Source organism: Eriocheir sinensis, chromosome 19 (genome assembly GCF_024679095.1).
Source record: "Eriocheir sinensis breed Jianghai 21 chromosome 19, ASM2467909v1, whole genome shotgun sequence".
In the NCBI taxonomy this organism is placed as follows: domain Eukaryota; kingdom Metazoa; phylum Arthropoda; class Malacostraca; order Decapoda; family Varunidae; genus Eriocheir; species Eriocheir sinensis.
The window spans coordinates 10,726,093-10,753,942 of NC_066527.1; the positions used below are offsets into that span (position 1 = coordinate 10,726,093).

General features: G+C 43.9%; 2 protein-coding genes across 2 annotated transcripts in view; both read right to left on the minus strand.

Annotated features, from left to right (window-relative positions):
• The window catches only part of LOC127000964 (uncharacterized), a 94,380-nt gene that overhangs the window by 58,125 nt on the left and 8,405 nt on the right, over window positions 1-27,850 (minus strand). Inside the window, exons 4-5 of the mRNA XM_050865136.1 lie at window positions 17,034-17,130; window positions 12,147-12,253 (exon numbers count right to left, since the gene is read on the minus strand). Of these exons, the coding sequence (XP_050721093.1) occupies window positions 12,147-12,253; window positions 17,034-17,130 (204 nt within the window). The remainder of the gene's footprint in view (window positions 1-12,146; window positions 12,254-17,033; window positions 17,131-27,850) is intronic.
• LOC127000680 (uncharacterized) lies at window positions 21,170-24,680 on the minus strand. Its single transcript, XM_050864656.1, has 2 exons — window positions 24,313-24,680; window positions 21,170-21,309 (listed from the first exon to the last, which is right to left on the minus strand). The coding sequence occupies exons 1-2, from the start codon at window positions 24,597-24,599 to the stop codon at window positions 21,192-21,194; spliced, it is 405 nt and encodes a 134-aa protein (XP_050720613.1). The 5' UTR covers window positions 24,600-24,680; the 3' UTR covers window positions 21,170-21,191.

The window sequence follows — 27,850 nt, forward strand, 5'->3', positions numbered from 1 at the left end:
TCAAGAAACGCATTGATCGCCACTTTGCTGCAAAGGAAGTGAACTGAACGTTCCCAAGAGTAGATACACAGGTGCTTTAATCCTTCCCTGCAAGCCACTCCTATGGCAAACGGATTGATTAAATCACTGAACGCAGGCAGCCTAGTAAAGAGCCAATAGGCTTTGTGCTGCCTGCTAGTCCATGTTTCCATATTTCATCCCTCACGCTGGTAAACTCTGGAACAATCTTCCTTCATCTGTATTTCCTCCTGCCTACGACTTGAACTCTTTCAAGAGGAGGGTATCAGGACACCTCTCCTCCCGAAATTGATCTTTCTTTCGGCCACCTCTTTTAATTCTTTATTGGAAGCAGCGAGTAGAGGTCTTTTTTTATTATTGTTTTCTTTTTTGGTGCCCTTGAGCTGCCTCCTTTGTTGTAAAAAAAAAAAAAGTACGTGTAATAAAATGTATAAATGTGACTTGTTCTTGTTTTGCCCTCCTTCAAATATTTTAGAATGAATGAATGTTTACGTAATATTAATAAACAAACCAGTAACTGAAAGAAAAAATAAATTTAAATAACTAAAAAATGATTCAAAGGTTAAATAATGGCAGAATAATGATATTAAGAAATAGATAAAGTAATAAATAGTAAATAAATTATGAAATGAATGAAAATGTTAGTTTCATACCTATTTTATAAATTCTTGATTCTTCTTGTTTTTCATATTTTTTTGCTTACTATTTATTATTATATTATTATTTTATTCCATATATGTAGAGAGAGAGAGAGAGAGAGAGAGAGAGAGAGAGAGAGAGAGAGAGAGAGAGAGAGAGAGAGAGAGAGAGAGAGAGAGAGAGAGAGAGAGAGAGAGAGAGAGAACATAAGAACATAAGAACGCAGGAGTCTACAAGAGGTTGGTAGGCCTGTACGAGGCAGCTCCTTTGACCCTAAGCTCCCGTGTATCTAACCCCACCTAATATCGCTGTCCATGAATTTATCTAATCTATTTTTGAATGTGACAATTGTATTGGCACTCACCACATGACTGCTAAGCCTATTCCACTCATCCACCACCCTGTTAGTAAACCAATTTTTGCCTGTGTCCCTGTTGAATCTGAATTTATCCAGTTTAAACCCATTACTTCGTGTCCTACCTGGTTCTCTTACCAACAAAAACTTATGAATGTCTCCCTTATTAAAGCCCTTCATCCATTTATAAACTTCGATCATGTCTCCACGCACCGTTCGCCTTTCTAGAGAATGCAAGTTTAACTGTTTGAGTCTTTCCTCGTATGGCAAGTTTCTCAACCCCTGAATCATCTTAGTCATCCTCCTCTGCACCGATTCTAACATTTTGATATCCATTCTATAGTAAGGTGACCAGAACTGAACCGCATAGTCAAGATGAGGTCTAACTAATGCTAAACATAGTTTGAGGAAGACTTCGGGGCTTCTGTTGCTTACGCTCCTTGAAATAAATCCCAGTACCCTATTAGCTCGATTTCTAGCTTGAATGCATTGTGCCCTTGGACGGAGATCAGAGTTCACTAAGACCCCTAAATCCTAATAGTTATGTGATGGGTTGTTCCTACCTACTCTCAGAATACTGCACTTCCATACATTGAACTCCATCTGCCATTTATCCGCCCAGTCATACAATCTGTTGAGTTCATCTTGGAGAATACTAGCGTCCCGATCCGACTCAATTACTCTACCGATCTTGGTATCATCTGCAAATTTACTAACATCACTACTAATTCCTGTATCTAAGTCATTGATACAAATAATAAACAAAAGTGGACCTAATACCGAACCTTGTGGGACCTCACTCGTAAGACATCCCCAGTCAGATATTTTACCATTGATTGGCACTCTTTGCTTCCTATTGCTAAGCCACGCCGTGACCCAGTTCAAAACTTTACCCTCTACTCCGTGAGCCTGTAATTTAAGCAACAGTCGTTGGTGAGGAACTTTGTCAAACGCTTTACTAAAATCAAGATAGATTACATCATAATTTTCATCTCTGTCAACCGCCTCAAATACTTTATTGTAGAAGGACAAGAGATTGGTGAGTCATGACCTACCTTTTGTGAACCCATGCTGCGAGTCGTGACTTAAACTATGTTTCTCTAAATGCTCCCGAATGTTCCTGGCTATTATGGACTCCAGCATTTTGCCTACAACCGATGTTAAGCTAATTGGGCGATAGTTTGAAACAACTGACCTCTCCCCCTTTTTAAAAATCGGCGTCACATTAGCTACTTTCCATAGGCTCGGCACATAGCCAGTATTTACCGACATCTTAAAGATGTCGGTTAGTGGGTCACTGAGTACATCCTTGCATTCCTTTAATACCCTCGGAAATATCCCGTCAGGACCTGGCGACTTATTCTTCTTAAGCTTATCTATCTCATCCTGAACTACTTGCCTGGTAATGATTATATCCCTCAATTTGTCGCCATCCTCGCCCTCGTACACCTGAACCCTTTCTGGTATAGTCGTTCGATCCTCCTGTGTGAATACTGATATGAAGTAGTCGTTCAACAATGTGCTCATATTTTCGTAATTTTCTACTAGCTCCCCTGTGTTTGTTTTCAGCGGTCCAATTTTCTCCCGTGTTTTTGTTCTATACATCTGAAAGAAGCCCTTAGGATTACTTTTCGCCTCATTTGCTACTTTGATCTCATAGTTCCTTTTTGCTATCCTGGTGTTTTTCTTAACTAATCTAGATAGTTCGACGTACCGGCCCCTGAGATGTGTTTCACCATTCTTTATTTTCTGATAAATACCCTTCTTTAACCCAATCTCGTGTTTTAGTCCACGAGTCATCCACTTAGGATCATTGTTTTCTTTTCTAAGTGTTCGCTGTGGTATATGCTGTCCTTGCCCCTCTACTATTACTCTAACTAAGTTATTGTAAGACATTTCTACCTGGTTCTCCTGGCTCTCCAATCCACAGTTCTGGCCCTCATGAATCCCTAAATTATCCCAGTTTACCCCTTCAAGATGTCTTCGAAGCCCCTCGTAATTTGCTCTTCTGAAAAGTGGCACTAACACTGGGTTTGGTTCGCGGGTTACCGCTCAGTCTAAGCTAAAACGAACCGTTCTGTGATCACTATTTCCTAACTCTCCGCCCACCTCCTACTCACGTAGCAAGTTCCCATTATTGGTTAGGACTAAGTCTAATATGTTATCTCCTCTGGTAGGCTCAGTAACTACCTGCTTAAGGAAATTATTTTGTATAACTTCAAGAAAGTCCTCGGCTTCCAGGTCACCCACTAGGTCTTCCCAGTCTATATTCCTATAATTAAAGTCCCCCATTACGCAGACATTTCTACTCATACTCGCCCTGCCAATCTCCTGTAGTAATATACTCGTGTCCTGCCTGTTAAGGCTGGGTGGTCTGTACAGGACTCCTCGAGTTAGTTTTTCTTTCCCTTTGTAAACGTCCACCCAAACTGATTCTGAATCCATGTTAGTTTTGACTGAATGGTTAACTAAACATTTAAGTGAGTCTTTAACATATAGCGCAACTCCACCTCCCTTTCTGCCCCTTCTGTCTTTGTGAAACATCTGATAACCCGTTATTTCAAATTCTGATCTAAAATTTCTATTAGCAGTGTCTATCCATGTCTCAGTGATCGCTATTATTTCAAAATTTTCAGAACAAGCTTCACCCCTTTGTAAGTCTATCTTGTTTCTGAAGCTCCTGCTGTTAGTATAGAAGATTCTTAGCCCGTCCTCTGTTACTCCCCTAGAATTAATTCTAAGCTGCCTGGTTATATTATGAGCTAGATGTCCGCTCCCATTACTCCTCCCCCCCTCGCCTATACTAAAAAATCCCTCAGGGTACCAAGTGCTCGCTCAAGGGAGTCTGAGAGAGCCTCAACACCCTTGAACGTCAAGTGTATCCCGTCACGGGCGTAGAGAGCGTCGTTGCCAAAGAAGAGGTCCCAATTGTCGACGAACAGCCACCCATTGCGCCCGCAGTGCTCAGCAAGTCTGCTGTTCACTGCTATCGCCCTGGACAGCCATCCATCGCCAACGCCCCTCCTTGGCAGGACGCCACACACTACTGGCGACCCACCAGCGTCACGTATCCTGCCTAACAATTCTCTAAAACGCCTGAGAAGGTCCTCGCTTGGAACACGGGAAACGTCGTTTCCGCCACAGCTGAGAAAGACAATGGGGTTCGATCCCTCGCTTGCCATACACGCCTCAATCCTGTCTGATATATGGCCCACCCCTGCCCCTGGGAAACACACCCTCGTCCTGTTCTTATCCTTGGAGCAAAAATACTTGTCAACACAACGAACCTGACTATCACCAACAACAAGAACCCAACGGTCGGAAGAGGGGCCAGGAGGGGTGGGTGAAGGGGGGAGGGGAGAGCGGGAAGGGAGGGGAGGGACCTGCTGTGAAGAACGAGGAGAAATTGTGGAAGAGGTGGAAGGTGGAAAGGAGGAGGAGGAGGAGGAGGTGGAGGTGGAGGAGGAGGAGGAGGAGGAGGAAGAAGGAGTAGGAGAAAGAGAGGGTGAGGTGGTGGAGGGGGGAACGGACGAGGAGAGGGAGGAGGAAGAGGGGGAAAGGGAAGGTAAGGGACAGGTGTTGGAGGGAGGGACGAGCGAGGAGGCGGAGGACAAGGAGGAGAAAGAGGGAGAGGAGGAGGAGGAGAGTGGGCGGGAAGAGGGGAGAGGTGGGACGGAAGAGGAAGGCGAGGAATTGGAGGCGGAGGAGGAGGAGGAGGAAGGGGAGGGGGAGGAGGAGGAAGGAGGAGGAGGTGAAAGGGAGAGTGAGGTGGGGGAGGGAGGAACGGACGAGGAGAGGGAGGAGGAAGAGGGGGAAAAGGAAGGTGAAGGACAGGTGTGGGAGGGAGGGACGAGCGAAGAGGCGGAGGACATGGAGGAGAAAGAGGGAGAGGAGGAGGAGGAGAGATAGAGATATATATAGATAGATAGATAGATAGATAGATAGATAAATATAGATAGATAGATGTAGATAGATAGATAGATAGATAGATAGACCCCCGTGTACACCTCCCACCGCGACCCGATTGCTGTGTCGTGATTAATTCGCCGAATGTTCGCCGAATGTTCGCCGAATATTCGGGGACATGTCCCCGAATAGTCCTGGCCATTCGCCTACATGTCCCCGAATAGTCGGCGACATGGCAGCGACAAATTCGCCAACAAAATTAAAATTTCAACGGTCAAAATTCGGCAACAATTCGCCGAACACCGCGAATTGGACCCCGAATTGTCTGGGACATGTCGGCGACAATTCGTCGTCCATTTAGCATTCGTGCACATTCGGCGAACGGCCGCTAATTTTTCATGCAACATGAAACTTTCGTGGCGGTCGTGACCAACTGTCAATAGTCGCGCGGTGGACGCAGACATGTCCCCAAATAGCCAAGAACAGGCAAGAAAGATGCCGAACTTGTCCACGACACAGAATGACTTGCATATTCGCGCACATTCGTGAACCAAAATTCGGCAGTATATTTGGGGCTTTACGCAAGAGTTAATCAGCACTCTCTCATCCCTCACTCTGGTAAACTCTGGAACAATCTTCCTTCCTCCGGCCTACGACTTGAACTCTTTTAAGAGGAGAGTATCAGGGCATCTCTCCCCTCCTCCCGGAATTGACCTCTCTTGCGGCCACTCCAATGAACCCTTTTGTTTTATATATATCGGAGCAGCGATTAGCGGGCTTTTATTACAATATTTTCTCTTTTTTTGTTTTTTTGCCATTGAGTATAAAAAAAACCCAGACATTTTGATGGTGAACAAAGGGTCCAGGGAGGGTCCAACCATTTGATATTACGTTTCGTCACTTATAACACTTAGAACTTAGTCTAATTATTTATAAAACACCGCACACACTGGATATAACTAACAAGTTAAACTAACGTGAAAAAATAAGAATAAGTACCACCAACATACGAAGAAACATAGCAAGTATTCCCACTAAAAACACGGGGGAATACTTAACTTGCCCACTCGGTCTTAACACCACTCATCACCTTAAGCCGTAACTAAGCTAGGGAGTATTTTACTTCCACCATGGTTACCCTAGCGAATGACACACACACCACCGTTTGACTCTTTCCTTCCTTCTTTCTCTGCACACACTATGTCACACAAAATATGAGAAAATAAGTCATGGGGGTGGGGTGGCGGTGGCTGACTGGTGGCTGCGCCCACAAGCAGACGAGTTACATGCAAAAGGGTTCAGGACTGCGCATGCGCATGCGCATGCGCATGCGTGATTGGTGAAGCGTTGCCCCACCCCTTCCCTTTCACTGGCAAATATAAACAAGTGATCTTGTAAATTTCACTAACCTAACTTTACCTTACGTAATCTACCCCCTCGCCCCCTTTAACTAAACGAATCCAGTCTAACTTAACGTAACCTACGTAACGGGGGGGGCTTCGCCCCCTCGATCTCCCTAACAAGCCCCCCTCGCCACCCCTAACTGTACTAACCCAACCTAACTTAACGTAACCTACCTAACGGGCACCTTGAGGAAGCCGCCAGCGGAAGGAGAGGAGCAACGTTCCACCAATCACGAGACGTGGCTTTCTCGCGCATGCGCAGTCCTGAATCCTTTTGCACGTAACTTGCCTGCTTCCAGCCGCTTCCCTGAGAGCTAGCGTGCCGGCATCGTTTCCAGGACGACCCGGGTTCGCATCCTGCCCGCCGCTACAGGCTGGGATTTTTCTGCCTCCGGCAAGTGGCCTAAGATTACCCACATGCTGTACTGAAGATTTCCTCTCAACCCGAATTTATTTTTTTCTAAAGAGAGGATCAAAGAGGAGCTCCGGAGGGCAGCATGCGCCATTATAAACACTTGCCTACCAGTAGGCCCCACCAAGAAAGTCTACCGGCGCCAAAGGCAAAAACGTAAAAAAAAAAATTAGAGACAAGCATGAGAGCAGGGCTTCCATTAGGAGTATGGAGAGGCGGAAAATATGAAGAAATGGAATTGTTAAAGATACTTTTGTCTGTATGCCAGACGGCTCTGAAAAAATTAGAGAAAGAAAGGTTGTGGCATATTCTAATAACGAAAGAGTTTTTGGTGAGTGAAATATGTTTGGCGCGATACCGGGCAGAAATATATAGATCATAATTGCCAGGAGTACAAATGCCCAGGTACCTATTGTGAGCTACCTCTCTATCAATGATAGCACTAAAACAAGCATGATTGAACCAAGGCATTTTTAGCATGAGAAGCTGAGAAAGTACGTGCAGTGTGTGCATCCATTTCAGAGACAATCACCTACGTAGGTGTGCGCTGGGCACTCATAGAGGATTCCCTAACCTGAAAGTAGTAATCATTCCACGGGATATCGGAAAAAATACATCGTCAGGTCATTCCACCGAGGTGAAGCATAATGCCAGAAGCACGGCCTGTTCGGTGGGTCCAGAGGCTGTAGAAGAGCGATAGGACGGAATGCAGAAATAAGGTTGTGATCGGAGAAGCCCAACGGAGAGAACAGCTTGAAAGGACAAGCTCAAAGATTTGAGGTTAGGGATGCGTGTGGAGTGCTGAACCAGCTGCTCTAGATTGCTGAGGAGGGCAAAGGGGACTTGTTCACCAGGCTGGTCCGTCATAGAAGATGAAAGACAAAGCTAGTGCTGACATTGACATTTAAATTTCCTAAGATGGAGATTTCAGCGAAGGGAGATTTAATGAAAATGTGCTTCACTTCAAAGTTCAAATAGTAAAAAAAATACATCGTTGATAGTTAGGTAAGAGATAAACTGCACAGACGTATTCAGAAACGGAATGACAAAAAGTCTTGGTCAGATGGTGGAAAATTCTGAAGAATCAAAGTTGTGGGCACGAGAGCAAGTGATATTTTTGCATACATCGAGGCAATATTAAGCTATGGACAGAAACTTAGGGTAGAAACATTAGAAGGAGTGTATCTTTAACGATAAATATGACCCCATCTTCCCCTTCTTCCCTCTCAGTCTTTGAAAAATCTGGTAACAATGCATTTCAAATTTCGTTAAGAAGTTTTCGTTAGCATAATAAGCCATTTATTCCACTCTTTTGCACACCCATACGATCACTTCACAGCTGTATTTGCATGGTCCTCCCCCGTTGCCTGTCCTAAAACATTGTACAGCGTCACTCAATGGAATCTGAGAGAACCTCAACCACCTTGAGTGAGAGATGTGTGCTATCCTTGGCGTACAAGGGATCTGCGCCATAGAAAACGTCCCAGTTATCGGCGAACAGCCATTCATTGCCCTCACAGTGAGTAGCCAATCTGCTCTTCTCTACTAGATCAGACCCTCTTCCAAACCCCTCCTGTACACTCTGGAAGCATTCATGATCTGGGTTGAATCGACTCTAAAACTCTTCCTGTTTCCACTGAAAGCGCTCATGGTCTTAGCCGAACCACCGCAAAGGCCCTTGCGGTGATATCTAGAAGCTCTCATCGTCTTAAGATAACCATTTTCAAAGCCCCTTCGGTGCCTATTGGAAGCACTCATGATGTGGGTAAGACGTCTTCCAATGATCCTATGGTGGTGGAAGAGTTCATGATTTAGCCAGATCATTTCTTAACCTATCCTGTATCTACTAGAAGCTCTCATGGTCTTAGCCGGACTACCTCCCATGTCCTATTGATACTCACTGGAAGCAGTCATAGTCTGTGCAGGACCGCATCCAAAGCTTCTCCTGTTTCCATTAAAAGCACACATGGTTTTAACCGAACCACCCTTCAAGCCCCTCCGGTACCCACTAGAACCACTCATGATTTTAGCATGACCCCTTCCCAAACGCCTCCGGTCCCATTAGAAGCCCTCACGGTATGGCTGTACCACGTCCTAACCCCCTTGCATACACTGAAAGCACGTCTTACAAATCCCCTCCGGTCCCCATTAGAAGCACTCTGGTCACACCACCTACCAAGCCCCTACCCATCCCATTGAAAGTATTTATGGTCTAGGCCAAACCACTTCCCAATCCCCTCTTGTACTCGCTGTGAGCATTAATGGTACCATATGGAAGCACAAATGGTCTCAGCTGAGTCACCTCCCAAGCCACTCGGTAAGCATCATGATCTCAAATAAACCATCTCGCAAGGCAGGTCTGTGTCCTTGCCCAATAACTTTTGACACTATATGGACTGGGTACTGGCCAGAGTTATGGACTAGAATCATTGTGGAGCATCCATTGTTAATACCAGGGTCACTGACCTTGTTTTTGCCGATGATGCAGTAATCCATGCGAGTCGCTGTAGGCTCTGGTTTTGGCTCTCGAGGCACTGTGCGAGGAGGCGAAACGCCTGGGACTCCAGGTCTCCTTGGCCAAGTCCAAGGGACAGGTGTTTGGCTTACTGGATGAAACAGTACTGTTTATGCATGTGGTGAGGACACTGATACGTACTTTGGAAAATTTCACATACCTTGGTTGAGTAGTTTAGAACGGCGGGTCTCGTCAAGAAATCTTATAGCGAATTGGCTTGGCCCACGGTGTTATTGACTAGCTTAGTAGGAGTATATGGAAACATGGACTAGCAGGCGGCAGAAAGCCTGTTGGGTCATTACTAGGCTGCCTGCTTTCAGTGATTTAATCAATCCGTTTGCCATAGGAGTGGCTTGCAGGGAAGGATTAAAGCACTTGTGCACCTACTCTTGGATATGTTCAGTTCACTCCCGTTGCAGCAAAGTGGCGATCAGTGCGTTTTTTGAATGAGTTGATGCTCTTTGCGCTAACCACTTCTGCAGGGAGGCTGTTCCAGTGGCGAACAACCCTATTCGAGAAATAACTCCTGCCTATGTCGGTATGGCATCGCCTTGCTTGCATTGTTTTTCCGTTGTTTCTTGTTCTCAGGTTAGTTTGTAGCGTTGCTGAGCTTGTTCAGGTACTTAAAGACTTGTATCATGTCTCCCCGCAGTCGTCTCTTTTCCAACGTGAAGAGGTTGAGTCGCTCGAGTCGCTCTTCATAGGGCTTCGTCCTCAATGATGGTATCATCTTCGTGGCGCGGCGCTGTATTCTCTCAAGTAATTCAATGTCTTTCCTGTAATTTGGAGACCAGAATTGCACGGCGTATTCCAGGTGGGGCCTCACCAGGGAATTATACAAGGATAACATAACTCCCGGCGTCTTGTATTCGAAGTTCCTCGATATGAACCCAAGCATTGTATTGGCTTTCTTACAGGCGGACTTGCAGTGTTTTGTTTGTTTCAAGTCACTGCTGATGGTGACCCCTAGGTCTCTTTCCTCTTGCACTACATGTAGTGGTTCGCCACCCATGTGGTATGTGTGATTGCTGTTTCTGGATCCGATATGCATTACTTTACATTTGGTAGTGTTGAAGGACATCTGCCATTTTTCCGACCACCAAGTGATCAGGTCCAGGTCTCCTTGGATAATTTCGCAGTCTGCCGTCGTGAGGGCCTTCCCACCCAGCTTTGTGTCGTCGGCAAATTTTGAAAGATTGGATTTTAATCCAAGTTCTAGGTCGTTAATATATATGATGAAGAGTATGGGCCCCAGCACTGACTCCTGTGGCACTCCACTTGTGACCGGGAGCCACTCGAAGGCCTGTCCGTTGAGTACAACTCGTTGTTTTCTTCCACTTTGATCCACGCTGTCAGGTTGTCGCCTAATCCCGCCGACTTGAGTTTCTTGGAGTCTTTCGTGTGGCACTTTGTCAAAGGCTTTTTGAAAGTCTAGATATATAACATCACTGGTGATATGATTATCTCAATTTTCACAGATACCTTGGAAGAAGTCCAGTAAATTGGTTAAGCATGAGCGCTTATTCCTGAAACCGTGCTGAGCATCGGAAATAATGTTGTTTTCAAGGAACCTAACGAGTTTGTCTCTGATGATCTTCTCGAGGATTTTTCCGGCCACTGAGGTCAAGCTGATTGGTCTGTAGTTTAGGGCCACGCTTTTGTCTCCCTTTTTGAAGATCGGTGTTACGTTCGCTTGTTTCCAGTCTTTCGGAACTTTGTTTTGTTGTAGTGACAGATTGTAGATGGCGGTGAGTGGCTTGAGGATTTGCTGCTTGAGTTCCTTGAGCAGCCTGGGTGACAAGTCGTCGGATCCGGTGGACTTGTTTGTCTCGAGTTTGTATAGATACTTTTTCACATCCCGTTCGTCGAGTGTGCTAATTTCAAGGGGAGTAATTCCCATCGGTGGGGTAGGGCTCTCGGGTACGGACTGGGTGTTCTCGACCGTGAACACAGACGCGAAGTTTCTGTTTAGGATTTCGACCATTTGTCTGCTGGCGTTGTCAGTGCTTGTACAGAAGAACAAAGATCCGGATCTTCCAAGTCGCTTGTGCCCCCTGTCTTTTTCTATGGTTGTGAGACTTGGACACTGAATTGGAGAGGCGGATTGATGCCTGTGGTATTAAACGTCAACGCAGAATCATGGGGTATCGCTGGGATTGCTTTGTTAAACTGACTACTATTACTACTACTCTGTGAGACTGACTCTACATAATTTATATTACCTGCATAGTCCGTCAACGCCAACTCCGGCTATACGGGTATGTGGCACCCTACCCAAAAGCCGACCCTGCTCATCGGGTTATTTTTGTAAGAGACGACCGTGAGTGGAGGAGGCCAAGGGGACGCCCACAGAGTTCGTGGCTTCACCATGTCCATAGACCGTACCAAAAAGTAATTAGGATGGGAAAGGGGTCTGCATGGAAATTTTATCGTAGGAACCCATTGGTTTGGTGTAATTAGGTGGGCGAGGTGACGCGTCCTTCGGCGTATGCCCCCATTAATTGACTGATTGATTGCCAACCCCTTCCTGTAGCCAATGGAAGCACTTAGGGTCTAGCCTCGAAGCACAGACAGGTTTCTTCATATGGGTGCTTTTAATTTTTTTTAATTATTCGTCATCAATTAGTCATTGACTTATTGGAATCTCCCAGCAAGTTATCGAGTCAGAGATATTCAAATCAAAATGTTCTGATGTGTATTTGGTCACGACAATTCAATCTGTTTTTGAGATATTTTGGTGAGGGACAGGCAGACAGACAGACAGCTAAACATTCCTTGAGAAAGACAGACAACAACGAAAACATTATTACTCCCCTAAGTGATTGACGATAATAATAATAATAATAATAATAATAATAATAATAATGAAAAATAACAGTAACAGTAGAGGGCACGAACCTGCCAGCATGACCGCCTTGTGGTTGGGATGATCTCTCATAACATGGAATGCTCGACCACTCGCCAGCCACTCATGCACAGCGTCCACCTCTCTGTCCAGCACCCAACTGTGAACAGAAAAAAATACTATTACTACTACTACTATTAATATCTTTTATTTATGTGCTGCCTGTAGCTCCGTAGGCTTTCTTGAGGGGGCAATATGGACGGCCCCAGCCCATTAGTGGCGCAGGCTAATTTTATTTATAGTGTCTGCAGTGATGTATGACTCTTGCTTGGCCCATGCTGCCCCCCGTTTATCTTGACCAAAGTCGCTAGAGTTAAGGTTGAATGATGATCTCGACAGCATTTAGGTTATCTTCCGCCACTCGGCGATGACTTGAAAAATCAGTGTGTTACGGTGGGACTCAAACTTATAATCCACGCCCTGTCCTCGGACTGGCCACGCAATCACGCTAACCACTCGGCCACAGCCTCCCCAACTACTACTACTGTACTACTATTACTACTACTATACTACTACTACTACTACTACTACTACTACTACTACTACTATTCTACTACTACTACTACTATTTCTTTTCTTTAAACATAGCAAGCAACTCAAGTGCAAAAATAAAGAAAAAACAATAAAAAAAAGCCCGCTAATCACTGCTTCTATATTAAAGAGAAAAGAGGAATGGTCGAAAGAGGTCAATTTCGGGAGGAGAGATGTCCTGATTCTCTCCTCTTGAAGGAGTTCAAGTCATAGGAAGGAGGAAATACAGATAAAGGAAGATTGTTCCAGAATTTACCAGCGTGAAGAATGAAAGAGTGAAGAAGCTGGTTAACTCTTGTATAAGGGGTTTGGACAGTCTAGGGATGAGCTTGAGTAGAAAGTTGAGTGCAGTGGGGCAGCGGGAGGGGGGAGGCATCCAGTTAGCAAGTTCAGAAGAGCAGTCAGCGTGAAAATATCGATAAAAGATAAAAAGAGTGGCAACATGGCGGCGGAATTTAAGAGATAGGAGACTGTCAGTAAGAGGAGAGGAATTGATGAGTCGAGACCCTTAGACTTTATATTCTGTCCAAGAGAAGCCCTCCCACACGTGAGATGCATACTCCATACGAGGGCGGACAAGGCCCTTGTATATGGGTAGCAACTGTGCAGGAGAGAAGAACTGGCGGAGACGATACAGAACACCCAACCTCGAGGAAGCTGGTTAAATGAGAGATGTGAAGTTTCCAGTTAAGATTTTGAGTTAAGGATAGACCGAGGATGTTTAGTGTAGAAGAAGGTGACAGCTGAGTGTTTGGAAGATTGCGTTGAGTTGATAGGTGGGGAAATTCAGTTTTTGACGGGTTGAAGGACATCAGGTTCCTTCTGCCCTAATCGGAAATAATAGCAAGGTCAGAGGTTAAGCGTTCTGCAGTCTCCAGTCTGGAGCCTTGTAACTCCTGTTGAGAGGGTCTTCTGTTGAAAGAAGATAAAAAATGCAAAGTAGATTCATCGGCGTATGAGTGGATAGGGCAGGTTGTTGTAGAAAGATCATTGATGGATATCAGAAAAAGAGTGGGAGACAGGATAGAGCCCTGCGGAACACCGCTGTTAATAGGTTTAGGGGGAGAACAGTGACCGTCTACCTCAGCAGAGATAGAACGGCCGATAAGGAAACTGGAGATAAAGGTACAAAGAGAGGGATAGAATCCGTATGAGGGCAGTTTAGAAAGCAAAGAGTTGTGCCAGACTCTATCGAAAGCTTTCGATATGTCCACCGAAACTGAGAAAGTTTCACAGAACCGGCTAAGAGAGGATGACCAAGAGTCAGTAAAGAGAGCAAAAAGGTCACCAGTAGAACGCCCCTTGCGGAACCCATATTTGCGATCAGATAGAAGCTCAGAAGTGGATAGATGCTTATGAATCTTCCGGTTAAGGATCGATTCAAAAGCTTTAGAAAGACAGGAAAGTAAAGCTATAGGACGGCAGTTTGTGAGATTGGTCCAGAGGCTGTACAGGAGCGATAGGAGAGAAAGCAGAAATAAGGTTGTGATCGGAGAAGCCGAGCGGAGAGAACAGCTTGACAGAGTAAGCTGAAGGATTAGAGATTAGGAAGAGGTCTAGAATGTTGGGTGTGTCTCCAAGGCGGTCGGGAGTGAGAGTAGGACGCTGAACCAAATGCTCTATAGATCGTTGAGGAGAGCAAAGTTGTAGGCTTGTTCACCAGGCTGGTCAGTGAAAGATGATGAAAGCAAAACTACATATAGATGAAGTGTGCACTAAAATCTCAAAAGTGTGCAGAATAATGTACAAGATTCGGTATAATCTCACTATAGACGCTCTGATCAGTATTTATTATACATATGCTGCCCTCACCTAACATACTGTGTACCCATCTGGACCAGCACATGGCCGTTCCAAGATTGCCTATCTCAGAAGAAAGTTATTAGGTGTATATTTTCTAAGGTAAGTTTGATTGTGTCCGATATTTTTCTTTAATGGAAATTTTGAAATATTATAGAGTATATAAAGACTTCTCATTATTACTGATTTATAAAATTTTCTCAAAATTTTCATATAAAAAAAACAAATTTGTTGATAATTTACACCAGACTAGAAACAATAACGTAGATGTGATTTGTCCACAGTTTAGAACATCTTTGTATAAAAATAGTATAGGGTATAGTATAGGGTAGGCGGTGGCCGAAGTGATAGCGTACTGGACCCACATTCGCCGCGTGATGGACGACGCGGGTTCGAATCCTCACGCTACCACTCGGATTTTTCAGTCACCGCCGAGTGGCTTAAAACTACCCACATGCTGTCCTGAAGACCACCCATCAACCCGGACTCTTGAGGAAGCCGTCCAAGCGAATCAAGAACGAGTTCCGGGGGGCAGCATGAGCCAATGCAAGATGGCGCCACTATAAACACTCGCCTGCGCCAGAACGGGCTGGGCCGACCATCAGGCCCTACCTGGAAGAAGCCTTGGGCCGACCATCAGGCTCCACCGGGAAGATGCCTACCGGCGCAATAGGCAACAACGTAAAAAAAAGAAAAAAAAAAACTATGCACTGGCCCTAAACTTTATAACAGCTTGCCACTAAATATAAAAGAACTACTCAAGACAAGCAGTCGCACAAAATTTAAAAGAATTTTTTTTTTTACAAAAGAACCCCTAGCAGCCCTACATTTTTGTATGTAGTAAACTACTCACTGAGGAATGTATATATTCTTAGGATGTATTTTATTTGTCAAATTTATTGTTATGTGTTAAAGGTGGAATAAAACATTTCTATAAATTGACATCTGTCTGTCAGGAGCTTCGGCTCGACAGACTCGCTGAAATTGTTAAACTGTAATTCTCTGTAAATGTATTTACTAATACCATTAAAATTTACTTTCTTGTTTACTACTACCTCTGCTACTATTTAATACTACTATTACTTGCGACTGCAAGTAATAATACTAATAATGATAATAATAATAATAATAATAATAATAATAATAATAATAATAATAATAATAATAATAATAATGAGATAATAATAATAATGATAATAGTAATAATAGTAATAATAAAAGAATACTAATACTTAAAATAACTAATAATAATGATATTAATAATAATAATAATAATAATAATAATAATAATAATAATAATAATAATAATAATAATAATAATACAGTCGTCCCTCAAATAGTACGGTTTCCAATAGTACGGTTTAGGTTTTATACGGATTGTCATGGAAGTATTTTTTTAGGATTTTTTTTAATTTTCCGCTCGTCGCACCAAGTGTCAATGGCGTGAGTGGCAACACTGTTCTACCAAAACACCTGCTGAAAGCACCCCAAAGCATTCGAGATAGGTGTTCACCTTGCAGAAGAATTCAGATTTCGGAGAAGTTACGTTTTGGGATAAGTTACGTTGCCGTAAGGTGAGCATACCACGTGGATGAGAGCAGTGTTAGCTGCATCTATCATCTTGGGTCTTGGTCTTGGTTCGGGAGGTAGTTGTCCCTTTCGGTCCCAACTACAACCTTTGAAATGGCTTACTCCCTCAGGGCCAACACATTGAAAATCATAGTGTAAAAGAAATTATCGCCGCAGGAGCTCCAAGAGTGCTGCAAGAGTGGAGATAAAGGCCGTCCTTTTACTAAGCCTCGTCGGTGCTATGGTAACGGCGTCTCACTCGCAGCAACATGGCGTACGCTGATCTTCCTGGCGACGTTTAACATACATTACTAGCTGTCGAGGCAGACGAACTCCTTACAACAGAAGATGAAAAGGAAGTTGCAGTGGTTATGGTGGCACAGAGAGGTGAAATGCAATGGAAACACTTATATGTGTTTATTTGGGCCGCCATTTTTGCTGATGACGTCATCACAGCACGAAATCGCTCCACCTCTCAAAACCGGGAGCCAGCGGACATGCCGAGTTGGCAACCCGTGCTGCCGCGTCACGCATCTGAGAGCACTCGTGACGTTCCGAGAGTCCCGATTCCCTCTTTCAAACACAGCCCAGGGAGTGGTTCTAAGGGGGGCACTAGTTTTATACGGATTTTCGAATAGTACGGGGATCCTGGGTCCCTAACCCCCGTACTATTTGAGGGACGACTGTAATAATACCACCACCACCACCACCACAACCACAACCACAACCACAATCAACAACAACAACAAAATAAGATAAAACTAATCATAATAATAAAAATAATAATAAAAACAATAGGAATAATAATAATAATAATAATAATAATAATAATAATAATAATAATAATAATAATAATAATAATAATAAAAATAATAATAATAATAAGAGGAAGAACGATAAAAGAAGAACAGCACCAGAAAGACAATGAAGACCAGTAATAGCAACAGCAACAGCCTCTCCCTCCCCTGCCCACAGCTGACCTGTCCGAGTCCCTGCTGAGGAAGAGGTCAACAGTGGGGTCACCGAGGACGGCAAACCTCCAGGCTCGGCCAATCACCCCGCGCTGCACCAAGTTACCTGGGAAGGAGAGGATTGGTGCGGCTCTTACTACTGCAGTTACTACTATAACGCCTACTACTACTGCTGCTATTTCTACTCTTATTATTACGGCTGGTATTTATTCTACTGCTCTTATTACTACCATTGCTACTACTATTACCACTAAATAATAATAATAATAATAATAATAATAATAATAATAATAATGATAATAATAATAATAATATCACTACTACTACTGCTACTACTACTACTACTGCTGCTACTACTACTACTACTACTACTACTACTACTACTACTACTACAACAACAACAACAACTTAGCCCGTCCTCTGTTACTCCTTTATAATTATTACTAGCTGCCTGGTTGTATTTTGTGTTAGACGCCCTTCTCCATTACTCCTTACCCCCTCATGTATACTAAAAAATTCCTCAGGGTATTGAGCGAAAACTTAGTACCCTGAGATATTTTTTTTAGCATAGAGGAGGGGGGGGACGAGTAATGGGGAGGGAATCTAACACAAAATACAACCATGCATCTAAGTAAAAATTATAAGGGAGTAACAGGGGATGGGCTAAGGGTCTTCTATACTAACAATCGAAGACTCAGGAATACAATAGCCATGTTGAGGGGGTAAGCTTGTGTAGAAAATTTCGACATAATAGCGATCTCTGAGACATTAATAGACACTGCAAATAGAAATTTTAGGTTGGAATTTTAAATAACGGGTTTTAGATTCAGATGTTTCACAAAGATAGAAAGAGAAGAAGGGGAAGTGGTGTTACATTATGTCAAAGACAAATTTAAATGTTCCGTTAACAATTTAGTCAAAACTAACATCGATGCAAAATCAGTTTGGGTGGATGTTCACAAAGGGAAAGAAAAACTCACTCTTGGGGTTTTGTACAGGCCACCTATCTTTAGAAGGCAGGACATGGGTATGTTACTATAAGAAATTGGCAGGGCGAGCTGGAGTAATGTCTGCGTAATGGGGGACTTTAGTTATAGGAATGTAGAATGGGGAGACCTAGTGGGTAACCTGGAAGTCGAGGATTTTCTTAGTTATGCAATATTACTTCTTTAAGCTAGCCTACCAGAGGAGTCAACATTTTAGACTTAGTCCTAACTAATAATGGGAACCTAATACGTGAGTTGGAGGTGAGCGGAGGGTTAAGAAATAATGACCACAAAGCGGTTCGTTTTAACTTAGATTGGGAGGTAACCCGCGAACCAAACCCAGAGTTGGCGCCAGATTTTAGAAGAGGAAATTACGAGGGACGTAGAAGACTCATTGAAGAAGTAAATTGGGGAGATTTAGGGTTTCATGAGGGCCAGGAGAACCAGGTAGATATATGGTATATGAGGACGGCGATGGCGACAAATTGAGGGATATAATCATCACCAACAAGGTAGTCCAGGATAAGATAGATAAGCTAAAGAAAATAAATCGCCAGGTCTTAAAGAAATATTTTCCCGAGTTCAAAAGGAATGCAAGGAGGCGGTAAATACTGGTTATGTGTCCAGCCTATGGAAAGTAGCTAATGTGATGCCGATTCTCAAAAAGGGTGACAGGTCATCTGCTTCCAATTATGGGCCAAGTAGCTTAACATCGGTTATAGGCAAGATACTGGAGTCGATAATAGCCAGGAGCATTCGGTATCATCTAGAGAAACAGCTTAATTCACGACTCGCAGCATGGGTTCACGAAAGATAGATCATACCTCACCAATCTCTTGTCCTTCTACAATAAAGTCATTGAGGCCGTAGACAGAGATGAAAACTATGATGTAATTTATCTTGATTTTAGTAAAGTGTTTGACTAACTCTCTCACCACCGACTGTTGTTTAAATTTCAGATCACGGAGTAGAGGTTAAAGTTTTGAACTGGGTCAGGGTTTGGCTTAGGAATATGAAGAAAGGATGCAGATCAATGGTAAAAGATTTGACTGGGGCTGTGTTACGAGTTGGGTCCCACAAGGCTTGGCACTGGCTCCACTGTTGTTTATCATTTATATCAGTGACTTAGATACAGGTGTTAGTAGTGACGTCAATAAGTTTCCTGGTGATACCAATATCGGTAGAGTAATTGAGTCGGATCAGAACGCTGGTATTCGCCAGGATGAACTAAACCGATTGAATGACTGGGCGGGGAAATGACAGATGGATTTCAATGTCAGGAAGTGCAGTATTCTGAGTGTAGGTAGGAACAACCCTCTCATAACTATTCCTTAAATGACACTCCTATAGGCAGGTCTGGGTGCGAGAAGGATTTAGGTCTGAGTGAGCGCTGATCTCCGTCCAAGGGCACAATGCATTCAAGCTAGAAATCGAGTAAATAGTGAACTGGGATTCATTTCAAGGATCGTGAGCAACAGAAGCGCCGAAGTCATCCTCAAGCTATATTTGGCATTAGTTACACCTCATCTTGATTATGCGGTTCAGTTCAGGTCACCTTACTATTCAATGGATATCAAAATGATAGAATCGGTACTGAGAAGGATGACTAAAATGATTCACGAGTTGAAAAACTTGTCACACGAGGAAAGACTTAAACAATTAAACTTGCACTCTCTAGAAGGGCGAAGGGTGCGAGGAGACTTGATCGAGGTTTATAAATGGATGAAGGGCTTTAATAAGGGGGGTTATAATAAGGTTCTGATGGTAAGAGAACCGGGTAGGACACGTAGTAAAGGGGTTAAACAGGGTAAGTTCAGATTCAATACGGACATAGGTAAAAATTGGTTTACTAACAGACTGGTAGATGAGTGGAACAGGCTGGGCAGTCATGTTGTGAGTGCCAATACAATAGTCACATACATAAATAGATTAGTTACATTAATGGACAGCGATGCTATGTGGGGTTAGGTTCACAGGAGCTTAGGTTCACACGAACTGCCTTGTTCAGGCCTACCGGCCTCTAGTAGACTTCTTACGTTCTTATGTTCTTAATAACTACTACTACTACTACTACTACTGTAGCAGTCACCGCTCAAACTGCGTGCTCCTTCCCCTCAGTGACATTAAGAAAATGGGCGCTGCAGAGCAGACTCGTTAAGTGTATTTCCCTTGTCTGTCTGTGTGTCTTATGCGTCTTCAAGGTTTAACTTTTCTTGTACTCGTTTATCTTTGACTGTCCGTCCATGCCCTCTTGTTGTCCACTCATACACATTGTTCCACACATACACCAACACTTAAATGTTAACCTATACAGACAACATTCACACAAACACACATACACACAATCACCTCTTTTAAGTGTCTTGTCCATGTCCATGACCTGTGTGATGTTTGCCCAATAGTCACAGAGACACGCCAGTCCTCGTCGACAGACCGACTTGGTCGGCTAGATTTCGATCGCCGACAGAGTCGGTCTGTCGGCTCCCTGCTACGGGCCGCCTATGGCAAAGGCCCGTGCTCCCTCTCCCCCCCCCCCCCCTTTCTCTATCCATGAACCGATTAGCACCTAGAACACTCGCTACCACCAACACTGCTACTACTACTACTACTACTACTACAATCACAACAACTACTACTACTACTACCAGCAGCTAAGGTGTGTGCAGCCGTCGTGGGAACGATGCGACAAAATAAGAAAAGGAAAGTGACACCCTCGTGCCACTCGACGGTAGACGGGCAGAGGGGCGTGACTTGACCTTTGACCTTGCCTCTGAGTTGCGAGCAAGACGTCTCAAGTGTCCTATATATAGCGACGTCTCAAGTGTCATATATATAGCGCGATGACACCTGAGCCACCTCAATTCCTTGGCCTGAAGAAGCGAAAGCGAAACTAGTCGGGAATAAACTCATCTTAAACACACCCCATGTTTCCTTCCTCCTCCTTCACTCAACTACTACTACTACTACTACTACTACTATTAGTAGTACTACTACATAAATGATACCTCCACCCATGTTTATTTTCCCGACACATAATCATGGAGGGCTCCATAGCTTGGAGGTCATTAGCCCTAACTCTGTTCGCTAATGACTGTGGCATCCAACCATATCACTAATACTACCTAGCACTAAATCGCCTATCATCTATTACATCCAGATCCCCTTTCCTTCCCTACTCAAGTCACTCCCGACCCACCCTAACGTCACTCTCCACCACTGTGGCTTCATAGTCCATATTGGAGATGTTGGTGGCTTTTGGGCAAGAGTGTCTGGTGCCCCTGAGACATAGGATGGCCGACCTGAGCAGAGAGAACGAGAGGCGGCACCTCATCCAGGCGACAACGTGGCTCTTTGGCTGATGCTTCTTTTCTGAGATTAGTTCCGCGAGGCGTGCGTAGTAGCATTGGGCCGTGGGACCCATCCCGCCGGATGTGGTGAAGACGAGGGGGGTGAAGCTGCCCTGAACCACATGTTGGATTCTTTCACCGTATGCCCTTGTCTTCTCCTGCTCGTTCCTGTGGTGGGCGGCTTGCAGGGGCAGCTCACGGTGACAGGCAGCCATCGGGTCGAATATGCGGATGTCCATGAACGCCCGCTGTCCGCGCACCCAGAATCCGCGGGCACATACATCAACCCGTGCCTCCTGTGAGGTATTGGCCGTCCTGTACCTAAAGTGTTCGCCGTCCAGGGAAAGCAGTGCCGGCTCGGTAGTGACGTCTTGGCATACCTTCCCGAGCATGCTGGCTGTCAGATCCCTCACTTCATCGTGTCGAATACAGACGAAGCCTCCTTTTTTACATGTCATGGTGTGGGTGACATCATTTGGTGATCCACATGCACAGAGATCAGGCAGTCCCTCAATCGGCCAGCCATATCTCAGAGCAATGACGTCGACAAATTCTTGTTTGTTGAGGCTGAAGCCCTTTGCTCTGATTGGTAATGACGTTAGCCAGTTAGAGGCGCCTGCCTCCTGTGCTGTGTGTATTTTTCTTTTAATATCTCTTATTTCTGTTTGCTCTATCTCGCCCTCTGCCTCCTGAGCGATGATCCTGTTGATGAGTGATCTGGTAAGGCTGATGGAGTTTTGCTTTTCCTTATCAGCCAGCTTCTCAGGGTTGGTGATCCACATCCCACCCAGTCTTGGGGAAAGTGCTAGCATATCCCTCTCCTCCTCCCGCAAAGCATGAGATTTCACTAGCGCTGGCAAGAATACATTCTTGACGGCATTTTCCAGTGGTCGGAGGAGTGGACTGATGCCGGGATGGTGCGCATCAGGAACGTCCACCGATGTTGGATGCCGTGGGTGTACGCTGAACAGGCAGCGTGTGGCTCAGTCTTGGCAATGGCAGACAAAGCTATTTCCTTCACCCATTCAGCTACTTTGTCTCCAACGTACTCCTTCTTATATACCTCTGTCCCGATCACTGCACCTACGTGTCGTTGTCCGTCTTTTGTCACAATGACGCCACTTCCTCTAAAAGTTTCTGCCCCATGGTCATAATGTTCAGGTTTGACAATAAGGACAGATTTGGTGTCGTTAGGGATGTATCCTATCTCAGGGCCGGCGGTGTTCACAGTGTCCCACCACCCTTTTAAGTCTGAGATTTTACCAGCACCTGAGTGGTCATCCGCATAAGCCAACTGTTTCACCCGTGTTTCTGCGAACACGATTTCATTTTGGAGGACTGATAGGCCCAGGGCGTACATAGCCATGGCTATTGGGTCACCGTGTGTTGTTCCCTCAAATGATTTTAACACTACTACTACTACTACTACAACTACTACTAATGATAATAATAATAATAATAATAATAATAATAATAATTATTATTATTATTATTGTAATAATGATAATTCAAATACTACTACTACTACTACTACTACTACTACTACTACTACTACTAATAATAATAATAATAATAATAATAATAATAATAATAATAATAATAATAATAATAATAATAATAACAATAATAATAATAATAATACCACCATCACTACTACTACTACTACTACTACTACTACTACTACTATTACTACTACTACTACTACTACTACTACTACTAATAATAATAATAATAATAATACCACCACCACTACTACTACTACTACTACTACTACTACTACTACTACTACTACTACTACTAATAATAATAATAATAATAATAATAATAATAATGATAATTTACTTAGCTCGTATTGACCATCGGAGCCGAACTTATATCCTTCTATTACCATTACCGCTACTAATAATAATAATAAAAAATAATACCACTACCGATGCTACTACTACTGCTACTACTACTACTACTGCTACTACTACTACTACTAATAATAATAATACCACCACCACTACCACTACTACTACTACTACTAATACTACTACTACTAATAATAATAATAATACCACCAGTACTACTACTACTACTAATACTAATACTAATACTACTACTACTACTACTACTAATAATAATAATAATGATAATAATACCACCACTACTACTACTACTACTACTACTACTACTACTACTACTACTACTACTACTACTACTACTACTAATAATAATAATAATAATAATAATAATACCACCACCACCACTACTACTACTACTACTACTACTACTAATAATAATAATAATAATAATAATACCACCACCACTACTACTACTACTACTACTACTACTACTACTACCAATAATAATAATAACAATAATAATAATAATAACAATAATAACAATAATAATAATAATAATAATAATAATAATAATAATAATAATAATAATAATAATACCACCACCACTACTACTACTACTACTACTACTACTACTACTAATAATAATAATAATAATAATAATAATAATAATAATAATAATAATAATAATAATAATAATAATAATAATAATGATAATAATACCACCCCCACTACTACTACTACTACTACTACTATATTCTTCTACTACTTCTACTACTACTACTACTACTACTACTACTACCACATAAATGATACCTCCACCCATGTTTATTTTCCCGACACATAATCATGGAGGGCTCCATAGCTTGGAGGTCATTAGCCCCAACTCTGTTCGCTAATGACTGTGGCATCCAACCATATCACTAATACTACCTGACACGAAATCGCCTATCATCTGTCACGTCTAGATCCCCCTTTCCTTCCATACTCAAGTCACTCCCGACCCACCCTAATGTCACTCTCTACCACTGTGGCTTCATAGCCCATATTGTAGATGTTGGTGGCTTTTGGGCCAGAGTGTCTGGTGCCAGTGAGACATAGGATGGCCGACCTGAGCAGGGAGAACGAGAGGCGACACCTCATCCAGGCGACAACGTGACTCCTTGGCTGATGCTTCTTTTCTGAGATTAGTTCCGCGAGGCGTGCGTAGAAGCATTGGGCCCTGGGACCCATCCCGCCGGATGTGGTGAAGACGAGGGGGGTGAAGCTGCCCTGATCCACATGTTGGATTCTTTCACCGTATGCCCTTGTCTTCTCCTGCTCGTTCCTGTGGTTGGCGGCTTGCAGGGGCAGCTCACGGTGACAGGCAGCCATCGGGTCGAATATGCGGATGTCCATGAACGCCCGCTGTCCGCGCACCCAGAATCCGCGGGCACTTACATCAACTACTACTACTACTACTACTACTACTACTACTGCTACTACTACTTTTTTTTCTAATACATAAAAGATACCTCCACCCATGTTTATTTTCCCGATACAATCATGGATTGCTCCAACTCTGCTCACTCAACCCCCAACTCTGTTCACTAATGACTGTGGCATCCAACAATATTACTAATACTATTTAGCACTAAATCTATACATGCACTAAATGTATACATAACTCCTTATCATCTATTGCGTTTAGATTTTCCTTCCCTTCCCTACTCATGTCACTTCCGACCCATCCTAATGTCACTCTCCACCACTGTGGCCTCATGGTCCATATTGGAGATGTTGGTGCCTTTAGGCCCAGAGTGTCTGGTACCATTGAGACATTGGATGGCCGACCTGAGTCCTTCTACTTTTTTTTTTTACAACAAAGGAGACAGCTCAAGGGAACACAAAAAAAGAAAACAATAATAAAAAAAAAGCCCGCTACTCGCTGCTCCCAAAAAAGAATCAAAAGAGGTGGCCGAAAGAAAGGTCAATTTCGGGAGGAGAGGTGTCCTGATACCCTCCTTTTGAAAAAGTTCAAGTCGTAGGCAGGGGGAAATACAAATGAAAGAAGATTGTTCCAGAGTTTAACAACGTGAGGGATGAAAGGGTGAAGATGCTGGTTAACTCTTGCATAAGGGGTTTGGACAGTATAGGGATGAGCATGAGTAGAAAGTCGAGTGCAGCCGGGCCGCGGGAGGAGGGGAGGGATGCAGTTAGCAAGTTCAGAAGAGCAGTCAGCGTGGAAATATCGATAGAAAATAGAAAGAGGCAACATCGCGGCGGAATTTAAGAGGTAGAAGACTATCAGTGGGAGGAGGAGAGATGATGAGACGAAGAGCCTTAGACTCCACTCTCTCCAGAAGAGCTGTGTGAGTGGAGCCTCCCCACACGTGAGATGCATACTCCATACGAGGGCTGACAAGGCCCCTGTATATGGATAGCAACTGCGCGGGGGAGAAGAACTGGCGGAGACAATACAGAACGCCCAACCTCGAGGAAGTTGATTTAGCGAGAGAGGAGATATGAAGTTTCCAGTTGAGATTTTGAGTTAAGGATAGACCGAGGATGTTTAGTGTTGAAGACGGTGACAGCTGAGTGTTGTCGAAGAATAGGGGATAGGTGTTTGGAAGATTGTGTCGAGTTGATAGGTGGAGAAATTGAGTTTTTGAGGCATTGAAGGACACAAGGTTCCTTCTGCCCCAATCTGAAATGATAGCAAGGTCTGAGGTTAAGCGTTCTGCAGCCTCCAGTCTGGAGTCGTGTACTTCCTGTTGAGAGGGTCTTCTATTAAAAGTAGTTGAATAATGCAGAGTGGAGTCGTCGGCGTATGAGTGGACAGGACAGTTTGTTATGGAAAGAAGATCATTGATGAATAACAGGAAGAGAATGGGTGATAGGACAGAGCCCTGTGAAACGCCACTGTTGATAGGTTTAGGGGAAGAGCAGTGACCGTCTACCACCGCAGAGATAGAACGGCCGGAAAGGAAACTGGAGATAAAGGAACAGAGAGAGGGATAGAATCCGAAAGAGGGCAGTTTAGAGAGCAAAGCCTTGTGCCAGACTCTGTCGAAGGCTTTCAATATGTCTAGCGCAACTGAGAAAGTTTCACCGAAACGGCTAAGAGAGGATGACCAAGAGAACCATAGAAAACATAATTTGGAAGAATCTTAATAACAGGCATAAAGGAGTCAGAGGGGGGAGGAGTAGGAGGAATAAGACCAGAATCGTCCAGGGTGGAGTTCTTACAGAAAGTTTGAGCGAAGAGTTCAGCTTTAGAGACAGATGAGACGGGCTCCCAAGTTGTCTGGGTGAGAGAGTCTCTTGCATAAGGGGTTTGGACAGTGTAGGGATGAGCATGAGTAGAAATTCGTGTGCTGCGGGCCCGCGGGAGGGGGGGAGGCATGCAGTTAGCAAGTTCAGAAGAGCAGTCAGCGTGGAAATATCGATAGAAGATAGAAAAAGAAGGCAACATCGCGGCTCTATCAGTAGGAGGAGGAGAGCTGATGAGACGAAGAGCCTTAGACTCCACTCTGTCCAGAAGAGCTGTGTGAGTGGAGCCCCCCCACACGTGAGATGCATACTACATACGAGGGCTGACAAGGCCCCTGTATATGGATAGCAACTGCGCGGGGGAGAAGAACTGGCGGAGACGATACAGAACGCCCAACCTCGAGGAAGCTGATTTAGCAAGAGAGGAGATATGAAGTTTCCAGTTGAGATTTTGAGTTAAGGATAGACCGAGGATGTTTAGTGTTGAAGAAGGAGACAGCTGAGTGTTGTCGAAGAATAGGGGATAGATGTTTGGAAGGTTGTGTCGAGTTGATAGGTGGATAAATTGAGTTTTTGAGGCATTGAAGGACACAAGGTTCCTTCTGCCCCAATCGGAAATGATAGCAATGTCTGAGGTTAATTGTTCTGCAGCCTCCAGTCTGGAGTCGTGTACTTCCTGTTGTGATGGTCTTCTATTGAAAGAAGTTGAATAATGCAGAGTGGAGTCGTCGGCGTATGAGTGGACAGGACAGTTTGTTATGGAAAGAAGATCATTGATCAGTGGAACGCTACTGTTGATAGGTTTAGGGGAAGAGCAGTGACCGTCTACCACCGCAGATATAGAACGGCCGGAAAGGAAACTGGAGATAAAGGAACAGAGAGAGGGATATAATCCGAAAGAGGGCAGTTTAGAAAGCAGAGACTGGTGCCTGGCTCTATCGAAGGCTTTCGATATGTGTAGCGCAACAGAGAAAGTTTCATCGAAACGGCTAAGAGAGGATGACCAAGAGTCAGTTAAGAGAGCAAGAAGATCGCCAGTAGAACGCCCCTTGCGGAATCCATACTGGCGATCAGATAGAAGGTTAGAGGTGGAAAGTTGATTTTGAATCTTCCGGTTAAGGATTGATTCAAAAGCTTTAGATAGACAGGAAAGTAAAGCTATAGGGTGGTAGTTTGAATGATTGGAACGGTCACCCTTCTTAGGCACAGGCTGTACAAAGGCATACTTTCAGCAGGAAGGAAAGATAGATGTTGATAGGCAGAGACGTAAGAGTTTGACCAGGCAGGGTGTCAGCACAGAAGCACAGTTTTTAAGGACAATAGGAGGCACTCCATCATGTCCATAAGCCTTCTGAGAGTTGAGGCCAGAGAGGGCATAGAAAACATCATTTTGAAGA

What these genes read in the sequence shown, in the direction of transcription:
- LOC127000680 (XM_050864656.1), bottom strand. Translation starts at nt 24,599, where the DNA reads ATGGACATCCGCATATTCGACCCGATGGCTGCCTGTCACCGTGAGCTG. An exon ending in CTCTCGTTCTCCCTGCTCAG is followed by an intron (nt 21,310 to 24,312) that starts GTCGGCCATCCT and finishes CTCTCTGCTCAG; the next exon opens with GTCGGCCATCCTATGTCTCA.